We start from the raw sequence: 23122 nt of genomic DNA, 5'->3' as shown, positions 1-23122 counted from the left end.
TGAAGCCATTTTCCAGCCTGTTTACTCCGGTTGTCTGTGTGATCCGGTTGCATGTATCGTCTCCGGCCCATTGCTCGAGCAGACCTCATTGGCAATAAAGCGCACCGCCACTCAGGGCTTTATCCTCTGGCACCGCTCCAGGGAAGCATCAATATTGCCCCGACAAAGACCCCACCACCGGCATAACCAAACGATGAAAAGTGTCTCCAGAATGCGACCGACGGTGGAGAGTAGATATAGAGGTATCCCGGGCACCCGTTCAGCCGGTTCCCGATGGTGTCGGTCAACACCGTGGCCACGGCGTTCATCAGGATGAGCCCAGCCCACTGCCAGGGCTCGGGTTTGAAAAACTCACACACATTGTGCTCGACATTGCACTCGAATGCCTGTTGCAGAGTCGCCTCGCAGTCAGCGAATGTGGTGGTTGTCGCTGTCGATCTCGGCCATGCTGCACTCACCGTATAGTATATTGAATAGTTGGTCACATTCATAAAGACCAGATGCATGATGCAGTAGTAATCCGAGACGATCTTGGTTCCCTGTCGAGAAGCGTGTGAGCTCTACCAGGCACGGCGATCCCGGTTTGGTGATGCTGCTGGAGTTTGGTCGTCTGGATACCCAGATAGTCAACGGCACCAGATCCTCATCGCCCACACCCTCCTCGCCATCCACACTACACCACGCCATACCATATACATGGCGCGCATGACAGACTCCTCGCCGATAGAGCGCGGGAGAAACCGTTTGAACGGGCGCATCAGGACCAGATTGACGTTTGTTCTTGCGAGCACTACATGACACAATCGACGACATGCGCTCTTAGTACTAGCATTCACTGCCTGTCGCCGGCGAGAGCCAGTGCCGCAATTTGCTCCGCTGCCGCGAGTGCCCGTTCATGGCCCCGAATCGCTGCGAGGGGCTTACCGTCGAGGATGACGGTCAGCGTCATGTTCATGACAAATGCGAACGGCGAGTCGTTCATCGAGGCAATCAGCAAAATGAACGACAGCCCCTGCACAGTGATGATTGCAAATCAATGTCAGTTCGCCATCGGCCGTTTACTCGCCATGCGGTAGCAGATAAACCACTGCAGAGGACAACCTACACCACCTGTGTTTGGGCAGCCATGAAGGCATACAGAACGGCAATGTTGTGTGGCTTCCAAAAGTACCGATGGTCGAGGACGACATGCTTGTGCTCTCGCAGCTGATCGACAGTCGGATCGCAGCCGTGCAAGAGCTGGAACTGCAGGCGCGGATCGGTCACTTTGCTGAGATGGGCATCGAGAGCCTCCCAAGTCTTTTCGTAGGCAACAAAGATGATGGCCTCACACAGGGCCACAATCACAGGAGCACCGATGAGGCCAAGCGACGCCAGAGTGTCGGAATCAGAGCTGTGCGCATAGCTCATAAAGTTGCCGTATCCGAGCCCATAGACCAGAACGATAATGATAAAACACATAAAGTATCCGGTAAAGAGCGGCTGGAGTATCATGAAGCCAGTGTAGAAGGGAACGCGATGCAGATAGACGTTCAAAACCAGGAGAAACTGCACGATGAACGAAAACAGAAACAGAGTAAAGAACGACTGGAGGAGGGATGTTCGAAAAGGAATCCACAGGGTCACAACGACGACAACGGCGATCGAGGGGATGGCGAATAGCAAAGGTGTTCCGAGCTTGTGGTAGACGGCCTTGAACGAGCTCAATGTGAAGGCGTTGCTGTGCGAGAGCCGGTGTCAGTGGATTCGGATGCAACTCGGTACCTTTGACGACTGTCACGATCATTGAAGCCATGGTGCCGAAGCCACGGACTCATCTATATATGACCTACCCCGTCAGGCCGATGTAAACGGGTATGAGGCTGAGGATGTAGATCATGCTCTCGCTGAGCGAACACGCTTGGTCCAGGGTGCACTTGGGTATGCCATTGCGAAAGAAGCTCGGGACCACGGCAAAGAGCGCAAAGAACATGAGAGCGGCCAGGAAGGGCAAAAGGCATCTCCAGATCTGTCGCAGATCCGATCGACGAAAGCGAATCTCGGTCAGGGTCTTCCAACGCGGACCAGATCCCATGTGGACTTGCTCTCCCTTGCCGGCCAGGTCCTGCAGCGAGTAGGCTGATTTGAGGTCGGCCAGCTGTTTGATGCCATCAAGGGTCATCGCGCTCGACGACGCCGACAGTTTGTGGTTGGTTTGTACAGGCGGCTTCATTCAGGGCAGTCGATGCTTTGGCAGGATGAATCGTCCACTGTAAGTTGGGTAGCAGCAGAAGCGATGCTGGTGAGCACGTTTCAGTTGAGCTGGAGCAGAGACGACTACAGGCCCACGCGGAGAGTGGATGGTGCAGAGTCCACCTCGAAGCTTGATGCTGCCGACGGGCTGCGGCCGGAAAACGACAGCGGCTATAAGCGCCCGATATCTGCGGGTCTTGCCATGGTCGACATATATGATGGTGTATCGTCACCAGTGCGCTGTCGCATTCGACGCAATCCTGACATCGCCCTGCCTGTGATTGTGTCGACACGTTTCCAGGGGTCTATAGTGGAGCCGGGTCCATATGGGTGCCGAGACAGAACTATCCATCGACTCGTGTGAAATCATCAGTGCACCCTGACAAAGGCGAGACCCCGCTTTGAGGGCCGGAACCTGCGTTTTGTGCTGCAACTCTATCTTTCCCCCAATCACGCCACAAACAGGATGTCGTCAGCATGCGTGGTTGCGTGAGGGGCTTCAGCCGCAATAGTCCTATTGATTTCGTCTGGTGCTTGGGACGTCGTGAGCTGAGCTAATGTCGCGATATCGCCGAATATTGCGTTTGGAGATGCAAATCGATCGACGACGGTACCCTTCGCTTCGTACGGACCGGAATCGGTGCACATGTCTCCATGTCTGAGAGACGCTTCGTCCTCGCAGCAACCACGTACATGGCAACGGCAGGGTGTGGTACTTGGAACGTGCGTGATACTTTGCTGCGTCGTGGGATCCAGTGGCGGCTCGCATGGCCCCAGCGACTCGATGGAGTGGCCGGCATAACTTGTGGCAATATGTGATGGAGGCGTTTCCGCGACATCTCGAATCCGAGAGGGATGCAGCGATTGGGAGGGCGTTGGTCGCAACATGCCCGGCTTCATCGAGGGGGGGGGCAACCATTCATTGTTGGCGAGCTTCGGGTTCATGATCGCTGCCGTGGGATCACAGTTCCGCTCATTTCCGCACGATGTGGATTTCTCCTGGCCTGGCGTGACGCGACGTTTCGCTCTGCGATGCACAGAGGGCAGCGTGACTCGCTCGGCGGGAATCAGCCACAAGAAGAAAAGCAAGGCGTCGCGCAACAGGGCACCAGCCAACCAAAACAGAAGCCAGGCCGGACCGATGTAAGCAGCCATGTTCCGGCGACGAAGATGTGCCGATGGGGCACGGCAGCCACGAACACGGCAGCCAAGGGCAAGCAGAGGGCATTGCGGACAGACGGCGCTCCGACCGCCACTGCAACACACCAGCCCGCGGTCGCTGCAATCCCTCGGCACTCAGAGAGCACGGCCAACTGGGCAGCCGAGCCAATGTTACATGCCGTTGCACAGTGTTGCACAGCCGCGAGCAGACGCGCACCGACGCGCGCGCAATATCCCTGCCGCGCGGCGCGCCCCTTCCTTGGGCCGTCCCCTCCGCCACCACCGCCGGCGGCCCTGACGTCCATTCCCGTCGTGGTGCCCTGAAAGCCGTCGTTGTCTTGTCTTGTCTTGTTCAGCCTGTGCTGGTCTTGTTTTGGTCTGGTTTGGTCTGGTTTGGTCTGGTCTGGACTGGTCTGGTTTTGTTTCATCTGTCGCAACTCCCGATCCATCCACTCCTGCTCCGAGTTTGCTGCACTTTTCCAGCGTCTTTCCCGTCTGTTCCAGCTCCGATCTGCTCGTCTCCTCCATCTCGCCTCCATCTGCCCACAGCCAGCACTCCTGCAAGCAGCCATGTCCTCGCAAGCCGATCAGTCGTCGGTTCCTCCCTCTGCCTCCGCAACTGAACCTCCTACGCAGCCGACCGCCGGTCCTCCTCCCCCTCCTCCTCCTCCTCCGCCGCCGCCTCCACCTCCATCCGAAACCACTTCGCAGCAGCCACAGCCTCCTGCTCCAACCGACTCGTCTGCCTCCACGACCGACCCTGCCAGCTCCTCGACAGACCAGTCCTCCGCAACCGGCAGTTTGCCTCTTCTGAGCTCGTCCATCACTGCCCTCACGCAGCAGACTGCCTCTGCAACATCGTCGCTGCCCGCCATTGCGGGAGCCTCGGCTGCGACATCGGCCCCTGCGCCCGCCCCTGCTGCAGCTTCCGGCCCGTTACCCATTCCTGTCATCATCGGTGCAGGCGTTGGCGGCCTTGCTGCTCTCATCCTGGCCATCGCCGGTGTGGTCTTCCTCATTCGCCGAAGACGGCAGTCCAAGCGCACCATCGACTATGAAATGAAAGTGTCCTCTCCTGGCGCCCCCGGCACCTCCACTTTCTACCAAAACCTGCAGGACAGCGACAGCCCCTTCGCTGCCGAGTCCTCGAAAATGCCGGGACCCGCCATCGGCCAGGACAGAGATGGCGGCTACGACCACACAAAGTCCATGATCATCGACAACTATGCGTCTTATGAGAACCCGAACGACTCGCCCAGGTGCGTTGTCTCGCTCGGCCAGAGACAATGCGTCCTCCCCCATCTCATACCACGTCACTTGCTTGCTCTTTGTCTGCAGAGTTGTTCTCGTTCGCCAATCTCACTGCTCTGCTTCTCTCCTTCGACACCAGCGCCCCGAACCCCATCGGCCCGACTGTCAACAGGGCTGGAAAGTCCACCGAGCGGTCCGGGCCCCAGGGCGGCAGCACGGACATGAAGACACGATTCCACCGTCCCATGAATGCCGCCGAGTCGGCTGCACCAGAGCTCTCTCCAGTCCGATCGCAGCAACAGCAACAGCAACAGCAACAGCAACAGCAACAGCAACAGCAACAGCAACAGCAACAGCAACAGCAACAGCAACAGCAACAGCAACAGCAACAGCAACAGCAACAGCAACAGCAGCAGCAACAGCAACAGCAACAGCAACAGCAACAGCAGCAGCAGTCCCAACGCACTGACCAGTCTTACACTGGCGCCTCTCTCACAGGCGGCATCCAGCACGAGAGCATGTATGCCCAACCCCAGGCCCAGGGCTCGTATCCCGGGCGCCTTGGGGTCGAGTCTCTGTACAGCCTCTACTCGGACCCGTTTGTGGGTTCAGAGCCTGCTGCCGGCTATGGCCAAGATCTGGCTCGCGACTCGTTTGCACCTCGGGGTACTCCAGCCCAGAACCAGCAGCAGCAATTCCAGCAACAGCAACAATTCCAGCAACAACAACAATTCCAGCAACAACAATTCCAGCAACAACAACAATTCCAGCAGCAGCAACAGTTGCATGAACAACATCAGTACGGTATTTCACCCACCGCACCAAACATGCCTGGCAGCGCTTTAGGTCGCAACCCTACCGCCAAGATTCTCCGGGCCGGACCTGCCCAGCCCGCCGCTGAAGCCCGAGACTCGTATAATCCGCTCCAGTACCGCAGCGGCCGCTCTACGGGCTCGCCTGCCCTCCAAGGCCTCGCCGACATGCAGCCCCGGACGCCAACGAGCCCCATTCGCCCTTCGCCGTCCCATGGCTCGCATGCCGATTCCGAGCATTTCGAAGCCTTTGGGGTTCCCAATCGACCACAGGCCCTCTTCCGACAGCAGAGCTCTGGCGGCGCTGCTGTCAACTCCCGTGTCAGAGACCATTTGCCAGAAACCTCGCAGGACGGACAGCGCGGCCAGAACATGTCTCCCTCGAGCCCGATGCGCACACGTTCGCGATCGGAGACGCTTTCGGAGGCAAGTGCCCCTGGCGTCGTAGCTGGAGACTACTCGCATGAAGCCTTGCCCTCGCCGGCATTGTTCGGACCGCGTGCGCCGCTGCAGAGCAGTGCCTCAACCTCGGTGTCGCCGCCTTCGCCCTATGTCGGCTCGGCGAGCTCCAAGGCCCGCAAGCAAGCAATCGGAAGCCCTCGTCCATCGCTGCGCCCAGCCCCGCCCCCGCCCCCAGCTCCGAGCATCAACCGCGAGCAGCAGCAGCTCCAGCAAGCCGTCGAGTCGCGCCAGCGAGCCCTGAGTCACCAATTCCCCTCCAGCATCCGCTCCGCTGATCAACAGCAATCCAGCGACCCTCCCAACATCTATGTGGCCCAGAATCGCAACCGCTTCCAAGCCGAGTGGGCCGACGATGATGCCTAATCCGATGAAGGGATCAAATGCCCCCGCCTTTCTCGGACTGCAAATCTGCGACCGGCCTCTGAATCTCATGACTCCTATGCCTGGCCACCTTAACTAGAGCGCCCAGAGCAAACTCCCTCCAGGCCTGTCTAGAGCAGGCACAGTCCAAGTGCCTTGTGTCCTTTGCCACTACAAGTTTCACTCTTCTTCGCTGTCCATCTTCCTGTTGTGCCTGCGTTCTATTTCCTTCCGCCTCGCTGCCTCGTTGTCCACGCTCTGTACGATCGTTCCGCTTTGCTATATCATGGGGCATTCGCAATCCTATGCAATCGCCCACGGCCTTGCCTCAATATAGCAAGATGTCAGTCCCATTCCGTTTACTCTCTCCGATCCCATGCTACATCTTCAGCGTTCATTGCCAGCATCCGCATTCTGCCAGCACAGGAACAGCGCAAGCATCGCTATTCATCAAACAGGGTGGCTTTCACCACGATCGACCACACGTGTTCATGAGAAGGACAGCGTCAGCCCATCGCCACTCAAATATGCACGGCTTCCTGAGCCTTTCGGGCGCCTCTTCCCACCTCCTTGAAAGAAAGTCGCATCACGACCAGCCCTCCATCTCGTCCATCTGGACCGATTGCCGCACGTCTATCCAAATGTGCTTTTGATCTTGCGCTTGAGGCTCTGGATCTCCTTCTCGACCGTGTCCAGCCGATTCTCGATCTCTTCGCGCTTCCGTCGCATCGCACCCGATCCGCCGGTTGGCGGGATTTTGCTGAGATCTTGGGTCAGCTGCAAGAATGAAATCGCGTTGCATCCTCGGTCAGTGTAAATCCTTTGCCGGAGGTAGATTCCTCAGCAACTCGATGAGCTCGCTCGTATTCCATTCGTCCTCCCGCAGTGCAATGCAGGCGAGCATGCGTACCTTTTGCTGTTGTGTGGTCATCGCCGTACAGGCCAGGTGGATCCAACCAGCACAGAGTCGGATTGTATCATCGCCATCATCGCCATCGTCATTAGTGGATGTGCTCCATGTGATTGCCCTTGTTCCTGCTACTGCCCTTGGAATAGCGGATCCAGGTGCCGCCGCCATCGACACAGACACCTCGAGCACAGCAAATGCTCCTTCCCATAATCGTCTCACCTTCTCGAGCACAAGCTCTTCATAGTGTCGCTGCATGTCTGCCTTGGACCGGGTGAGCTCGTCGGCATTGCCTGAGCCTGTCGAGTGTTGGCTCTCGTTTTGACCCGTCGCCACACCGTCAACCGAACCGACGGTATGATACTGCCCGTTGGTGGTGTATCCTCGCTGGCTTTTGTATCCTTCGCCGCTTGGGCCGCCGGCATGTCGCACCTGTGATTGATACACCGCCGGTGGCTCCACAGACGCCGACCACGCCGATCGCATCGCAGGCAGACCCGCATGGTCGTCCACCAGAAATCGACGTGCACTCAAAGACATGGGCTCGTACGGCTCCATTGTCTCCAGCTCGTATCGGCTCATCTTTTGATCAAAGGCGGCACGGTCGTTTTGCGATATCGCCACGCTGCTCCCAATCGAATTGGAGAAGGACGGAGCCGCTGCCGACGACGGGGCAAAGTCGCCTTGTCGCAAGCGGTCGGTGCTCAGCGAGGGTCGGTGCTTGCCGCTGAATCCGGACGAAGTCCCCGGGTCGGACGATATGCCTTCTTGGTCAAGTCTGCGCTTGTATTCTTCGCACAGTGCCTGCACATTTGAGACGGACCAGTCGAGATCGGGCGACGCGGGTGAACACCATGACGGCGGTGCGTGCTCTGCATCCAACTGCACCGGACTTACCTTGAGGCTCTCGTTGTCAAAGAGCAGCTGCTCCGCCCGCATGCGGTAATACCCATTCGTATCGGAGTTGTCTGTTGCCACCTCGTATTGGTAGCGCTACAAAGGAGAATGGGATGCGTTCTGCTGTGAGTCGGGGCAGCAACTCGCTTGATTCAGCCGTCAGCCTCATGCAAATCAATCGAGCGACAAGCAGTCATTCAACGGTCGAAGCTTGACCGCCAAGAGCAACTCCCGATTGAGCGCAAGTCGCAGCAAAGCTGCATCTTTGGTGCGGACACTTGCTGCCCCACATATCCACGGCATTGCTGCAGTATCAGTGGCCCTACCCTGAGCTCGACCCTCAGGTGCTCGTTTTCTTCCTTCAGCTGCTGGTTCGAGTCGCTCAGCAGTTTAAACTTGCGATTGAAGGCTGCAAAGTCCGATTCGTTCCGAGTTGTCTTGGACTTTTCTGCTTGCAGCAGAGAGAATAGTTCCAGGCGCTCCTGCTTTAGTTTTGTGATAGCCTCCATGAGTCGCTGGCAGTGCATGTTGGCATCTGGCGTTTCCGGGCAATAGATGTTTAGTGCGTGTGAGTGCGTGTGAGTGAGCGAGGTGGGCATCGACAGCACTTCCCGGAGGTACACTTGATATCCGCTACCAGCGGCAGTCGCTTACGCCAGTACCCGTGCTATCCAAGATTCTGACGATTGCACCGCTCGTCCCCAAGCAAGTGCAGCAAACCACAATGGATCTCGGTAGGCATGCCCGAGACCAAGGAACTAACCTTGCTCGCGGAACTGAGCTTCGGATAGCTGGCCCTTAAAGTCCTCGATCTCTTGCTGGGAAAGCTGATAGAGCGTCTCCAGGTTGCTCAGCTGCATAGGGATCGAGGCAGCCATGTTAGCACCGACTGCGGCAGAAGCACCTTGCCACCAGTCAAGGACGGGGCCGCTGTGGCAGAATGGAGTCGCTCCACCCCGCCTGTCGCCACCACATTCCCCTGGCCGTCATCCACATCGTCACTCTTCCACCACGACGCAGGAGATCCGATAGAATCGCTTGCCAAACAACGCCCCTGTGCGTCCGTCGATACTTTTGGTGCGATCGCTTACATCTTTTCGCAGTGTTCCGATTGTCGTTCGGTGCGCTTCGTCAATCTCAATCTTCACGATCTCAATGTGCTGGGCCACTCGTTCGTCCACGTCCATGCGCGAGCGGTCATGCAGCATGCCAATCTCGCTGGAGAGGCCCGCCTGGACGCTCTGGGCTTCTTCCAGCCGGCGATTCAGCTGCTCGATGGTATCGTGGCTCCGCTCGAGCTTATTCCTCAGCTCATCTGCCTCGCGCACGGCGTAGTCGGCCTTGTCGGAGGCAGCCTCGTATGATCCTCGCGCAGCAGCCAGGTCAGAGCTTAGCTGAAGGACCTTGCCCTCGAGCTCCAGGATGGTTGAGCGGAGCTGCTCGACTGCTTCGGGGTCGTCTGAAGGCACCAGAGGCGGCGACAGCGCAGCTACCGGGGGCGGCTGGCTCAAATCGGTCTCGCGAGACAGGATCGACTGTTGAGAATGCCCATGCTCCAGCTCCATGACATCCATGGAGCGGTCTCGGTGTGTCGGCATCGACGCAGGCGGCGACGGGATGGACTGATCCAGAGGCCGGAGTGGACCCGAGTTGGACACCTTGCTGCGGACCGAGCGCTGTGTCGGCGGGGGAGGTGCATCGACGCCAGAGACAGAGCTTGCAGCGACACTGGCTGCATCGTGTGCCTTGTGCTGATACAAATGTCCGTACGGTGGCTCGAACGAGTGTGAGCTCGATGACGGGTTTAAGGGTGCTGGGTCTGTGCCAGCGAGCGTCACCGAGACAGCGCTGGGGCTCTGAGCAATCGTGGGTGCTTGCGTTTTCGGCCGGCTGAGCGACGTGCGAGTTCCAAAGAGCGAAAAGGGCTTGTGGTCTGATGGAGCCGGGTCGGGGCCCTGGTTGCTGGGCTGGGAAAGATGGGCTTCGGGCTTGAGATGCAGAGAGAGACGTTTCCGGCCCGTGCTCTGACGGCGGTTGAGGGCTTCGCCTGCCGAGCGAAGAGGCTCGCGGGACCGAACGAGATCGTCTTGCCGAGGAGCATTCTGCGCCGATGCAGATGCAGCATCAGCAGACGTCTCTGCAAGATCCACGCTGGGTCGCTGGAGCGGCAGCCTCGAGCCCAACGGTGGGTTGTGGGAGCGGGGAGACTCGCGAGCGGCCTCGCTCTCGGCCGAAGATGCCTTTGGAGACGCAGACTTGTTTGTCCGGGCCGAGTTGAGCACCCGGGCAAATGTCTTGGAGAGCTTGCTGATCTTGGGGTTTGGAGTTACTGGTGCCGGTGCTGGTGCCGGTGCTGGCTCAGGCATTGGTGCTGGTTTCTTCTCGGGCGAAAAGACGGAGCGCTTTGGGATGATGGGCGATGACTCGGAGGAGCTGGCGGGCACATCGCCGGGGATCGATGAGAGGATGGTCATGTTGCTGGAGGACTTGAGACATGACGGAGCCGACTCGGGCGACAGCGACACATGGCTGCGAGCCGAGTTGCAGGGACGGCAGAACGCAGATCCAGAGAAGGTGCATGGCGGTGAGCTCTGTGCGGGGGGCAAGCGACAGGAGAGAGACCGCCGATGTGACAGCAGAGGATCGACAAGTGGCCTCCCAAAGCGATCCCGAGGCCGACGCTGATGTCTCCATGGGTCGAGGCCACCGAGCAAAAGAACCTACCTCCGTGGAAGGTCGTCGTCGTCGTCGCTGCTCAAGCGAGCCTCGCCAAACCTCCGTGTCAGCGCTTGGATGCCCCGATCTGGTCGTGGTGTTGGAAGAGACAGCATGGCAGCCGGAAGCCGGCAAAGGACGGATGGATCGGAACCAGTGTCGACATTGCAGAGACGATGCACATATCAGAAGGACGGAGCCGACCCATTGCCGAAACAAGACCCACAATGAAGATGCACCCACAGAGACCCCCCAGCATCCGGGGAATGAAAGGTGCACTCGCCATGCGTCGGTGGCGGCAGCAGCAACGGTAGCAATTTGAGGCATCGATATGCGGGTGGATGTGGCAGCCGGCCAGGTGGCCGATGCCCAGAGCGGCAGTGCCCGTACCAGGGTCCAGGCCTTCGTCGTCGTCGTCGTCGCTGAAGAGCTTTGGATGGTCTCGAGAGTGGTCCTCCGACTTGCGGTGGGCCGAGAGGAAGACCAGCGGCGAGGCCTTGGCAGTCCTGAGGAACGAGGCCGAGGTCTTTGACTTGAGCACCGGCGGGTTCGGCTTCTGGCCCCGCTGCTGCATCGGCTGCATCTGCTGCTGCGAAGCTGCAGGATGCGAGTGGCTGTGGACTGATGCCGATGACTTTTTCTTTCGCAGCATCACTGGGGGGGGGAGGCGAGGAGTCGAGACAGAGGGACCGGCAAAGGGTAGTGTCGGTGGGTTGAAGAGGACGAAGGTGCCGGGAGAGCCAACGGGCAAAGGACTCGCCGTTGCGGGACAGGCGACGAGCGGGGATCAGACAGGCGATCCCAGCCTTTGAATGGGGGCCGGCGCGCAACCGAGGTGCTGGACGGACGGCCGCGGGGCGGACGAGGGACCCGCCGCTGGAGGCCGAAGGGGCCGGATGGGATTGGACCGGGCAGCGGCCTGGACGATTGGGGCGGCAGAGCTGGACAGCAATGCTTGGGCGACCATGGGCGGATTAGAACAGGTGGGTGGATCATCATGAGTGGATTAGAATAGTCGTAAGTTGATTGATATGCTCGGACTCATCATATTCGGATTGTCGTTACGAGCTGGATTAAAGAGCTGCGACAGTCCAAAGAACACATCGCCCGAGCAACGACATCGGTGCATTCATCGCCCCGTTCGTCCCCCTTGCCCGACTGCCCGCATCGCTGCACTGCGATGCATCCGTCGGAATGCCCACTCCCATGCTTGCGATGTCGTCGATTCATGTTCGGCCACGAGTCCACAGCCGTCTCGCTCGCGCCGAGACCGCCTCTCGCCGCCTCTCGCCGCTTCTCGTCCTCGCGCTGTCGCCATCCGCTTTCTGCGCCCAAAAATCGCAGGCCCTTTTTCTGCACCCTCCCTGGCCTTCTGTCCATCTACTCGCTCGCCGCCCCGCCTGCAGACATCCCCGGCGAGAGCAGCCCGCTCGCGATCTTGTTCTGCCCTTTCTCGCTGCCACATCATGGCCTCAAAGGCGAGTGCCCTGGCCCGAATGGTCTGGGGGCGACCGCTGCTCCATGCGCCCCGTCCTCCCGCCTTCCCTCGCGCTGTTCCTCCAGCCTTTCCTCAGCCTCGCCTGCTCCTGAGAGCCTTGGCGACCTCTGCCGCCGAACCCCTGGCTCCTGAACCGGCTGCCGAAACCACTACAAAGAGGGAGGAGCTCAAGGTCCTCGACATCGAGACCCTGGCGCACTCGTCCGTCCCTCCCACGGTCCCCGAGAGCCCAGACGCCCCCACCACGGTCTCGGGCCGGGTGTGGTTCGAGAACGTCTTTCCCATCAAGGTCTCGATCTGGGACCCCCGATACTTCTTTGTCCAGCAGTACGCCAACGACCTCCGTCTCCGCGCCAAGGCCCAGCTGCTGCCCCCCTTGGACCAGTTCCCTCATGAGTTCATCTACAAAAAGACCATTCCCAACGTCAAGGAGGGCGGCTTGTATCTGCTGTTTGACTACAAGGGTCAAGGCGCAAAGGTCGAAGATGCCTACGAGGTCATCAAGGCGCACGCAAGCAAGGTCGGCTACCGCACCTGGTACAACTGGACTCCCGTCAAATCTTTCCGTGTCAAGGTATGGCCTTCTTAGCCACATCGACTGGATCGTCCGTGGCGACTGGAGGGGGCATCGAGCAGCGATCTCTGGATCCATGTCGCCGCTGCATGACCCTGTCAGCCCCAGTACAGAGCATTCTCAGTCTCATCCAATCGCTGCCTTGTCCATTCTGACACTCCGTTATTGCCTGACAACGCAGGGTGAGCCCTTTATGGAGGATATGGTCGGACACCTGCCCACCAGCACCTTGAAAGTCGAATTCCTCGGAAACAATCTCACCGCGGTAATATCCTGAACAATTATATTCTGCCCCCCCTCCCTCTCTCTCTGCACTTCGGACTGCGGCGAACAATGAGAAGAGCCCAGTATTGGCACACAAATCTGACTCTCGTCCACCCGCTCCGCTCCTCTGTCATCCGGCTCGCGGCCACAGGAAACCCTTTACCGCGAGTTCAGACCGTACGGAAAAATCAACTCGATCGAGCTCCAGCCCTCGACGGACAAGGAGCTTCCTCGATATGCCCTGGTCAACTTTGCACGAACCCGCTCGGCCACCAGCGCTCGCAACTGCATCCATGGAGAAGTCATCGATGGCACTCGTCTGCAGATTAACTACGAAACGGTACGTCTGACGACCGAGGGTCTTGCCAAGGGTCCTTGCTGATAGCCGCGAATCGCAATCGTCAATGACGATGCGATCACCTGTGGCACTCCTTCAACCAGTGGCCGTCAATGGCATATCGCCGACCTCGCGAGAACTGACCACTGTGTGCTGTATCGTGTCCCCTTCAGCCTCGAAGTCGTCGTGCCTTTTGGAGCTGGCTGACTGGCAACTATCGTGTCTCGGTATGTGTCGCTGGAACTCCCATCAAGCACACTGCGGCTGTAGAATAGATCCCACGCGTAGCAGGCGCACTGTGGATCACTCGAAAACATGCCATGCCATGCCATGCCGCGACTGCCCGGCCAAGGCCAAGGCCGATTCGGCGATACTTACCCCACTGCACTTTTGCCCAGATTCCCGTCATTCTCGCCAGTGTCATTGCTCTCTCCTACCTGATTTTCGACCCCATCCGGATCTTCTGCATCACCAACAAGCTCACCAACCGCTTCAACATTCAAGGCTATCTCATCGAGGTTGCTGAGTGGTGGAAGGTCACCGGCAGCGCGCTGCTCTCGAAGCTGACCTTCCTGGGTTTTGTCATGAAGTCCAAGCTGGCCGCGTCCGAGTCGGCAGAGTCATGGAAAGAGCGCCAGGCCGAGGAGAAGCGACTCAAGAGCTTTTTGAAGGAGGAGCCCGGTAAGCAAGCCATTTGAGCTGTCAAGGCAGCATGCCGCCCAACGTCGAGAACGTGTCGACGGCTTTGCCGTGACCACGATCGGCTGTGTTGTGCACCGGATACCGAACCTCGGTCGCTAGATTGCGAGTCCGGAATCTGACGACAGAGTTTCCGTTGTGGCTCCGCTTAATGTATCAGACAACTTTATCCTGCTCACTGGACCTCGTGGCAGCGGCAAATCCGAGCTCGCCCTCAAGGTGGTCAAGGACGCCAAGTCAGTATCCTCGCCGTGCCGCTTGAAGTGCGAGCGGGTGGATGGATGCGTGAGTGAGTGCCTGCTGGCTGCACAGCGGTAGCTCAATCTCACCACTTACTGCCCTCTCCCAGGCACAAGATTGTAATCAAGTGCGAGGACTTTATGGGAAAGCCCGAACATGTGCTGCTCAATGAGCTTGCCAGCCAGATGGGCTACTTCCCTGTCTTTGGTTTCATGAGCACCATCTCTTCTTTGATCGACACCGTCATGACCGCCGGCTTTGGATCCAAGACAGGTTCGGCTCAGTGCTCCATCCCAGTCAGCCACAACGGACAAACCCTGGCATGACCGGCAGAGCTCTGACTTTGTGTGTTCCACTGCCATCACCCAATCTCCTCCAGGCATCTCTGGCACCTCGATCGAGTCCCAGGTCCGCAACATCTTCGACACCGCCACCATGGCCATCACCGCCCTCACCCACCGGCAGCTCCATCTGCACTCTCAGTCGATGGAGCAGGAGCAGAAGCGCCGCGACTCTCTATTGCTTGCCGAAGAATCCAAGAAGAATGAAACCGGCGAGAAGCCCGTCGACGTTCGCGAGCCCGAGTCTCGTCCCGATGGAGTGTACAAGGCCCCCCACCACGAGATGGAGTATCCCGTCATCGTCATTGACGGGTTCTTGCACAAGGACCAGGCCAAGCAGCACTACGTGAGCGAGCTCATCATTGAGTGGGCCACCTTCTTGATCGAGTATCGCCTGGCGCATGTTATCTTTGTGACCAACAACGTCGAGGTCCAGAAGAAGCTCACCAAAGGCAAGGATGGGGCGGGCGCGGGCGAGATTCCTCGCTTCGATGCACTCGGCTCTGGGTTGCGAGCGTGCAAGCGTGCAAGCGTGCAGTGCTGTCTTCACGCAGTTCTGACACCGACTTTGGTTCTGCAACTTAGCCCTGCCCCAGCGCTCCCTCGATGTCGTCCGTCTCGTCGATGCCTCGAGCGAGAGCGCCATGGCCTTTGTCAAGAAGCGCCTTGGCCTGATTTTCACGCCCACAGACTTGCAGACCTGCGTCGAATCGCTGGGCGGCCGCCTCAAGGACCTTGAGCTGTTCATCCAAAAGATCCACGCTGGCGCTACGCCAACTGGTACGGTGCTGGCCCGAGATACGGGAGGAGCTTTGTGGTTCGCTTGGTGCATGAGGGCGGTGATGGACCAACAGACGGCTTGTGTCGGGCTCCGTGTATCTTTCACACCCGGCACTCACTCCATGTTTGATTGTTTTCTTCTCTCCGTGCCGGGTCTCTCCGTGCCGGGCCTGCCACGCAATCCCTGAAACGGCGACATCCCCATCGACAGCGGCCTTCAACGACATTGTCATGAAATCTGTCGCTGAGGTCCGCCGAATCGGCACTGGCGAGGAAGACGAAAACCGATCGCTGCTGCCCTGGACCCCTGTGCAGTTCTGGAAGATCGTCCAGGTTCTGAGCAAGGTCGAGGAGGCGCCGTTCGACGACCTGCGATTCCATCCTCTGTTCAAGGGAGATGATCGCGCGCTGCGCGGAATGGAGCGTGCCGGCCTGATTTCAATCGGCCTGCAGAACGGTGAGTGCTGCTGGCAGCGATTGCGATCGCGGATGTGTGCGGGGCAGTATGCGTGTTCAAGGTCTGCAGACCTGCGACGAGATTCAATAGCCCGGTCAGTCATTGAGGCACAGTGTGCAAACTGGCGAGAAACGAATCCCTGACCCCGCCGGCTTGACTCTCGCATGCAGGACGGCCATTCGTCCTCAAGCCCGGCAAGCCCGTCTACCGCAACGCTTTCAGCCACCTGCTCAACGACACCAAGTTTGCTGCCACGATGGGCATCCTGACCCACAAGGCCCTGCAGGCTGACGAAGAAGCCAAGATCAACAAGTATCTGGCCGAGATGAACACCATCACCAACATCATCACCGGCGGAGGAGCCAACCCCGATGGCCGGGGCCTTGTGAGCCGAGAGGCCAAGGGCGATCTGACCAAGCGACTCGAGTTCCTGGCGACGCTGGTGGCCGAGTCGCAGGCCAAGATTGCCGAGTGGTACTTGGAGGAGCAGCGCTGCAAGAAGGTCGTCAAGCTGAAAGAGCAGTAAGGCACTCGCCCGACTCGAGTGATCGCCGACTGACTCGACTGCCGACCCGATGCAATTGCCGACCGCTGTGGTCCGTTCTACTGCCGGCCCAGCCAATCTCGCCTTTTGCTTTTTGTCATGGCGGTATGGGGCGCTGTCCCGCATCCTCGAGCAGCACCCAGCGCCGCCTTTGACCTTTCGTTTGTCTTGCCCCGTGCAGACCAGACAGACCAGACCGCCCCTGGCAATAAAAATGATTTCTCTGTGTGAATGACTGGTGGAACACATGTATGCTCGAGTCGTTGTCGATCAAGCTTGATTGATTGTCCCGCCGTGGAACAAACAGACCCAAGCCCGAACCAACTTTCCCCCGACTTCCTGGCCCAGCCGCTCCACGCCACGGATTTCGGCAATCCGGGCTCATGTCTCATGTCCCGGTGCAGCCAAGTCAATACCTCTGCTCGCTGGAACAATACTCCCTCATGCCCCCGCCGCACCTCCTGCAGCATTCCATCGGCTCGCCCCGCAGCCTTGCCCTCATCCCCAACCACCGCTTCCATCTCAGCCGTCTCCGTTCCTGCAGGCCGCTGGCGCTGGGCACCGAGTCGCTCTGGCGCTGTCGGCCCTTGTTGCTCTGCCCGCCATTTCGCCCTCCCATCCCCAGACGGCTCGCCCATCGCCCATCGCCCATCGCCCATCGCCCATCGCCCATCGCCCATCGCCCATCGCCCATCGCCCATCGCTCGAGCCCATCGCTCGAGCCCTCTTCTCCTCGCATCGCCAAGACACTTTCCTTCCCTCCGTCGTCCTCCCGAAATCCCTCGCTCTCCGCGACCCGATCCGTGCTGCTCGAATCTGTCCAGCGCTGCAAGACACCCGCACGACCAGCCCAACGCACGCTCCAATCCCGCTGCCCGCCTGCCCGTCCCATCCACCGCCATTCCACAGCGAGCCTCTGGATCCTTCTTCGGCCGCCCCGTTTCTCCTCGGCCGTTCCCGACCGGCCTTTCCGCTCTTGTTCTCAACCCGCCATCGCATCTCCCCTCCGTCGACGTCTCTGCACATCGCGAGCAGGTAGGCTGCTTTCTTTTGCACCAGCACCATCAGCGTTGTTCGCACCAACACCACTGGCGTTGCCTCTCGAAGTCCCCCATCTTCGCGATAGAGAAGCGAGCCCGGCCCGAATAGCTGCATGCATTGCGTTCCCGGATCAAGCCGAGTCATGCATCCGAGTGGGCTGCACTCGCCACCTTTCGCAACTGACACCGATGCTCGCTCTCTTTCGTATTGCTGGCCCTGCGCTGCTCGCCCGACAGAATACACCAAACTCTGCAGATACGACCCTCTTTCCCCATCCCGGCTTTCGTCTGTCGTCGAGCAACCACGACCCGTCGCGGCCATTAATTTCATCGACATCTCCTATCCACAACCATGATACCCGCATCTGCTGCCGAACCAGAGGCTCCCGCGATGGCCGCCCACCCCCAGCCTATCTCAGAATCAGAATCGCCTGAGTCCTCCTCCTCCGCAGCCGCGAACCCTGAATCGTCCGGCGCCAAGGACCCATCAGCACCAGCGCAATGCCGATCAACCTCGAATGCGCCTCCGCCTCCGCCGTTGCCACCAAAGGATCTGGTGGAATCATCGACGAATGCTCAAACCGCAGCGCCCGTATGGCCACCGGCACCAGCAGCATCGGTGCCGGCAACGCAGGCCACCCTGCCTGCTCTCGACAATGAGCCCGTGGCTGCAAGTCTGTTCCCCGAGGTCCCCTCGGCCTCGCTTGTGCCGGGCGCATCTTCTACCATCTCTGTGCCGGCAGCGACATTGCCATCCTCGGGACTGGCGACGTCGCCGTGGATGGCGGCCTCTGCGTCGGGATCGACGGTGACGCCGGCAACCGTTGCCCCTGGTGCCGGCGGGCCCGAGCCAAGACACCACCCGTCGCTATTCTTCAGCCCGACAACCAGGCTCGCAAGCGACTCTCATCGCGAGACGGCGTCGGTGGCAGCCTCGTCCGAGAGCCGATATCCAGTGCCGCCGCCGCGCTTGACCCACACCCAGCTCCCTCCAGGCTACGTCCAGCCGGTCATGTCCCGCCGGGCCTCGACTTGGTCGTCCATCTCGTCGGTTGGACAAAAGTTCATCACCACCATTCCCCCGGGGAGCCCCGTCACGCCCGGGCCGGTGCTCGACAACACCGTCGACCGCGAGTCATCCAATGTCCCGTTCCTCTTTCCCGCCCTCGGCCAGCCCATGGTGTACTCGCAGCTCCCGCGTGAGGTCATGCCCCAGTCGCAAGGCGCGGGCATCACCGGCCGCAAGGCGTCGACAGCCTCGAGGGTCTCCAAGCTTGAGGCGCACCACTTTTCGCTGCTCGAGCAGCCGGATCCGGCCAACTCGTCGACCTCAACCATCCTCCACACCCACGACGACTCGTGTGGGTCGCTCAAGATTGATCCATCGTCGCTGGCACCCGGCAATCTGATCATCTATCCGCTGGTCGCGTGCGATGACACTGTCATGATCATCGAGAAGCCCGACGATCGACTCTTCCAGAGGAACATCCCGATGCTGCTCTTTCTGTTTGGCTTCTTTGCGCCGCCGCTGCTGTGGGCAATTGGCTCCTTCTGGGTCCGCTACAAGGAAAGACATCTGAAGGCACGTATTCCTGGCTGTCGCGATTGGATTGAATTGGATCGGGTTGGATCGGATGCGATTCGATTAGATTCGATTGCACCTGATGAGATTGGTGGCAAGGCGGGCAGTGCAGGCATGGCGAATAGTTGCGTGCACCAGCTACAGTCGGCGCGACCTTCTCGAGTCGGATGGGCCGTCCTGCTCTGGATGCCTCGGCTAATCGACGGAGGCAGCAGACGGACTCGAAGACGAGCGATTCCCGCTAATGTGCCGCTGCCGGAACCACACGGCATCATTTCGCTCCCTCTCGACAGGTCTGGGGCTATGCCAACATGACCATGTTCACCTTCACAGCGGTCTTGTCCTTGTCGATCATTATCTGGGGAATTGCGGGCAACTGGACCTTCCAAACCAATATTCACTAGCAACTTCGCCTCACCGGCCCGCCATCCCCTCGCTCCTCATGAGCCCAAGCTGCTCCCCTGCTCGACCATGTCCTTTCCAATCCGGGCCTTCCTCATCCATCCCATCTCATCTCTCCCATCCCATCTCATCTCTCCCATCCCATCTCATCTCTCCCACCACATCCCCTTGCTTGATCTGCACGAGCGACTCTGACTGCTGCGATCCACCGACGACGACGTTGTTCTGTAGAGCTAGACTCATAGCGCCGGCCGGATGCCGCCCATCCCGCTGCCGTCTCCCCGTCCTTTGCCTCCTTGCTATCCTGTCGATAAATCATCGATACACCATTTTGTCCTGCATTGGTGTGCGTATATCGCAATCATCGTCACCATCACCGCTATCATCTGTGGTGTGTGCTTGCTGTTCAGGTGGCCAAGCGCACTCGGAGCGTGCCAGTTGTGCAAGAGCCGCATTCTGGGCGGGAGTACTCTCCCTCAACACCTCACCCGATGGATATCCAGAGGACTTGCAAGTTAACCCTGGCAATGTCCCGCTTCGTTTCGGACGTGCTATAAGACACATATATTTGACAGATTTGAACATAGAAAGTGAAGAGAGGGGGGGGGAATCCAATGTTGACTCAAGCGGTATTACTTGGGAGAAGGGTACAGGGCGTATGATGGAGGCCGGTACGCCGGCAGATCATCGACGGGATTGGGCTGACTCTGGACAAAGTTTGGCTGGCTGGTATTTGGGCTCATTTGGTGCGAGTAGACAGCAAAGGGCTGCGGTGCTCCGGCTGGGGAGTCTGCCATGCGAGAAGTGCTTGATCCGGCAGAACCGTCGGGGCGGTAGATGGTCAGCGCGGCCTTCTCAGAGCGGGGCCCGAGAGGTTGTTGTGCATGACCAGGGTGGACGGGCGAGGGGCCGTAGCCAGCAGGTCCGGCCGGAGTCTCGGCAGCGACCGGCGGTGGAATGTATCGCACCGAAGCCGGGTTACCGCTCGGGGACTGAGTCGGTGCTGACTGAGTCGGGACCGGTCCACTCGTAAAGGCATAGGACATGCTGTGGGAGCTAGCCAGCGCTGCCGGATCGTAGTTTGACCCAAAGGCGCTGTCCTTGGCGATGCGACCCATCTGCAATGGCTGCGGCTGGGGCGGCTGTCTCTCGAATGCGCCGGCGGGGGCGTTGGACGCAGGCGGATAGGCCGTCGATTGCGGTGGATAGGTTGTCGACTGAGGTGGATAGGTTTTCGATTGCGGTGGATAGGCTGCAGGACGAGCGGCACCTGCAGCAGCGCCGGGGCCAGCAGCAGTGGTTGACAGTGGGTAATCGGCAATGTGGTATGCAGACGAATCGGGTACAGATCGGATGGGCGAGGACTTTGCCAGGTCGTTCATAGCAATCTTGTTGTGGGGCAGATCCCCTGCGGCGGCCGCGGAGCCACCAGGCTGGTCGACTTGGACTCGGTATCCCGAGCCTCGGATGCCCCGTTGCGTCGTAAACGGGTTGCGAGCTTGTGGATTCGGCACTCGGTACCGAAACCACCACAGCCCAAAGAGGGCAAAGAACACAACGGCCGCGCCGATGGAGCCGACGATGGCGATGATGAGGGTCATATTGGACGACGAGCCCGGCTGTGTCAGCGGATCGTCGGCGCCCGGCGAGGGGGTGGGTGCAATCGGGCCAGGAGTGGCCGAGGACCAGCTGGTGGGAACCGAGGTCAGGCCGTTGATGGGATCGAGGATGGTGACCGTCATTGGCGCGAACATCGAGCCACCACCGACGCATCCTATGCCACTGTTCCCTATGACTTGACAGGGATTGTGTATGATGGTGAGATTGGCAGTCCCGGCTGTCGGCGGAAGGGGAAAGCAGCTGACGGTGTAGTTGCAGCTCGTGCTCGTTTGATTGCAAGGGGCATTGAGGGTGATGAGTGGCTTTGTGTTCGTTAGACTTGTGCAGTTCAGCACGATATTATTCGAAGCGCCTTGCATTGTGACCTCAAAGAGAAACATATCCACAAGCGAGCCGATGACATTCTCCACGATAATCGAGGTATTGGTGCCGACGATCCAATAGTCCGGGGTGTGGGCGATGACTGCAGCGTCGGTCTGCGGGGAGCACACGAGGGCATAGAAGGCGACGAGAAGCCAAGACGAGAGCTTCATGGTGGGCAAACAGCGGCGCTGGACTGGGAGAGCAGGCGGAAGCGGTGGGTCTCCAAGAAGGACGAGACGACCAAGACAACAGGGGCCAGACAGGCAGTCGCAAGCAGGTGAAATCAGCCGCCGCGAAAGGGGCAAGAAAAAATGTAAAACTCGGGGCGGACGGCCAGGCCGAGCTGGGCCGAGCCGAGGCGGCGGGCTCTATTTGAAGCAGGAGCGAGGGTGGAGGGAGGGGATATCTCCTGTCTCGCAGCGGCGAGCATGGTCCAAGGAGACGCGAACTTCATTTGAGCCGGGGTACGGCCAGGGTTGGGTGCGCGACCAGAGGCGGTGCTGAGCCTGACGGGGCGTGGATGGTATCAGCAGGACGAACGGCATTCAGACAGCAGCGCAAATGCGCCGCCTCGGTGGCTGAAGGAAAGCGCTCCTTGAATCGCATCTGGCGGTGCGCCGCTCGGGTTGAGCAAATGCACAGGCCGGGGGCAGCAAGCAGTTCCGGCTGTGGCCGAGAGCGGCCATGGCCAGGGGGAGGGGGCGAGTGGGTAACTGTTGATGTAAGGGTGGTGCTGTTGTTGTCTGGGTGCTGTTGTTGTTGTCTGGGTGGTGCTGTTGTTATTGTCAGGGTGATGCTGGTGTGCTGGTGCAGCGGCGACATTGCACAAGCAGCCAGAGTCAAATGGGCGCACGAAGGGCCTCTCCTGCCCACAGCAGGGATATCAGGCGAAAGCAGCGAGTCGCCTCCGGGCCAAGTCGGGCCAGCATGTCGGCAGATAAGGGGGTATTGAGATTGATGGGGAGGATTGCAGAACGATATGGAGGAGGAGCAGAGACTTGCGGGCGACTTGACACTGTGCAACAGAGCGCCGATGCCGATTGGCTGTGCCTCGAGTCGCGCTGTCGGACCACTCAGCACGCAGTCCGCGACGCGCCTGGCTGCCTTGTGGCCATCGCACACAGTGCGCAGCGAGCACGTGTTTGTCATTGTCTGCCACACACACACACACACACACACACACACACACAGCCCCAGCCCCAGCCCCAGCCCTGCGAGCAGCACGTGGGCACGCCGGGCCAAAAGTGCTTCCGTCCGCAACCAAAAGTACTTCTTCTGCCGGCCGCTCCGAAACCACTTCTCTTTCGCCCTTCCCTTGGCCCTTTTGCCGACCTCTGCAACGGCGTTCTGTCCTGCACACTTGCACTCGCATTCTACCCCGAGTCTCCGCTTCTGCTTCTGCTCCTGTTCCGGTGCTCTCTCTTGCTCCTTCAGTTGCCCGTCTTTGCCGATCGGCGCTTCCCGGCCCCACAGCCACATTCCCGTCCACCATCAGACTCTCTTGCGTCTCTGCCCATCACCACAACTTGCGGATCGTCCTCTGTGTGCACCCCCCCCCACCCTTGGTCTGCAAGCCCACGTCGT

The 23122-nt window shown here is 59.5% G+C and overlaps 6 protein-coding genes across 6 annotated transcripts; 3 read left to right on the top strand and 3 right to left on the bottom strand.

Moving 5' to 3' along the window:
* Positions 1–16: 16 nt before the first annotated feature.
* Positions 17–1721, bottom strand: BJ171DRAFT_129184 (uncharacterized protein). Its single transcript, XM_053105631.1, has 5 exons — positions 1111–1721; positions 925–1012; positions 690–790; positions 459–539; positions 17–386 (listed from the first exon to the last, which is right to left on the bottom strand). Exons 1-5 carry the CDS (start codon positions 1492–1494, stop codon positions 120–122), a joined length of 921 nt encoding a protein of 306 aa, XP_052966206.1. The 5' UTR covers positions 1495–1721; the 3' UTR covers positions 17–119.
* A 2242-nt stretch (positions 1722–3963) lies between these two features.
* BJ171DRAFT_622178 (uncharacterized protein) lies at positions 3964–6467 on the top strand (the record flags this gene model as incomplete). The annotated part of the gene is made up of 2 exons (XM_053115445.1): positions 3964–4652; positions 4784–6467. 2 exons carry the CDS (start codon positions 3964–3966, stop codon positions 6279–6281), a joined length of 2187 nt encoding a protein of 728 aa, XP_052966205.1. The 3' UTR covers positions 6282–6467.
* Positions 6468–6625: 158 nt separating this feature from the next.
* Positions 6626–11449, bottom strand: BJ171DRAFT_568567 (uncharacterized protein; the record flags this gene model as incomplete). The annotated part of the gene is made up of 8 exons (XM_053113524.1): positions 6626–7055; positions 7189–7989; positions 8083–8178; positions 8409–8617; positions 8846–8936; positions 9174–10611; positions 10807–10885; positions 11041–11449. The coding sequence occupies 8 exons, from the start codon at positions 11447–11449 to the stop codon at positions 6912–6914; spliced, it is 3267 nt and encodes a 1088-aa protein (XP_052966204.1). The 3' UTR covers positions 6626–6911.
* A 717-nt stretch (positions 11450–12166) lies between these two features.
* BJ171DRAFT_599650 (RNA12 protein-domain-containing protein) lies at positions 12167–16763 on the top strand. The gene is made up of 11 exons (XM_053114947.1): positions 12167–12869; positions 13051–13134; positions 13285–13473; positions 13644–13697; positions 13869–14151; positions 14330–14405; positions 14519–14682; positions 14789–15202; positions 15336–15530; positions 15742–15987; positions 16158–16763. Exons 1-11 carry the CDS (start codon positions 12264–12266, stop codon positions 16511–16513), a joined length of 2667 nt encoding a protein of 888 aa, XP_052966203.1. The 5' UTR covers positions 12167–12263; the 3' UTR covers positions 16514–16763.
* A 789-nt stretch (positions 16764–17552) lies between these two features.
* Positions 17553–19684, top strand: BJ171DRAFT_129044 (uncharacterized protein). Its single transcript, XM_053105630.1, has 3 exons — positions 17553–17566; positions 17809–19153; positions 19447–19684. Exons 2-3 carry the CDS (start codon positions 17924–17926, stop codon positions 19555–19557), a joined length of 1341 nt encoding a protein of 446 aa, XP_052966202.1. The 5' UTR covers positions 17553–17566; positions 17809–17923; the 3' UTR covers positions 19558–19684.
* Positions 19685–20123: 439 nt separating this feature from the next.
* BJ171DRAFT_507682 (uncharacterized protein) lies at positions 20124–21977 on the bottom strand. Its single transcript, XM_053111246.1, has one exon. The coding sequence runs from the start codon at positions 21706–21708 to the stop codon at positions 20188–20190; it is 1521 nt and encodes a 506-aa protein (XP_052966201.1). The 5' UTR covers positions 21709–21977; the 3' UTR covers positions 20124–20187.
* Between the last annotated feature and the right edge of the window lie 1145 nt (positions 21978–23122).

Source organism: Polychytrium aggregatum (genome assembly GCF_025602895.1).
Source record: "Polychytrium aggregatum strain JEL109 chromosome Unknown BJ171scaffold_21, whole genome shotgun sequence".
NCBI classification, from domain to species: Eukaryota; Fungi; Chytridiomycota; class Chytridiomycetes; order Polychytriales; genus Polychytrium; species Polychytrium aggregatum.
This window is presented reverse-complemented; position numbering and strand designations above follow the sequence as displayed.

Coding starts and splice junctions, on each gene's coding strand:
- BJ171DRAFT_129184 (XM_053105631.1), bottom strand. CDS start 1,494: ATGATACTCCAGCCGCTCTTTACCGGATACTTTATGTGTTTTATCATT. Junction 791..924: donor GCTGACCGTCATCCTCGACG/GTAAGCCCCTCG, acceptor TGTGTCATGTAG/TGCTCGCAAGAACAAACGTC. Junction 540..689: donor TCATGCGCGCCATGTATATG/GTATGGCGTGGT, acceptor GCTTCTCGACAG/GGAACCAAGATCGTCTCGGA.
- BJ171DRAFT_599650 (XM_053114947.1), top strand. CDS start 12,264: ATGGCCTCAAAGGCGAGTGCCCTGGCCCGAATGGTCTGGGGGCGACCG. Junction 13,135..13,284: donor TCGGAAACAATCTCACCGCG/GTAATATCCTGA, acceptor TCGCGGCCACAG/GAAACCCTTTACCGCGAGTT. Junction 14,406..14,518: donor AAGGTGGTCAAGGACGCCAA/GTCAGTATCCTC, acceptor GCCCTCTCCCAG/GCACAAGATTGTAATCAAGT.
- BJ171DRAFT_129044 (XM_053105630.1), top strand. CDS start 17,924: ATGATACCCGCATCTGCTGCCGAACCAGAGGCTCCCGCGATGGCCGCC. Junction 19,154..19,446: donor ACAAGGAAAGACATCTGAAG/GCACGTATTCCT, acceptor CCCTCTCGACAG/GTCTGGGGCTATGCCAACAT.
- BJ171DRAFT_507682 (XM_053111246.1), bottom strand. CDS start 21,708: ATGAAGCTCTCGTCTTGGCTTCTCGTCGCCTTCTATGCCCTCGTGTGC.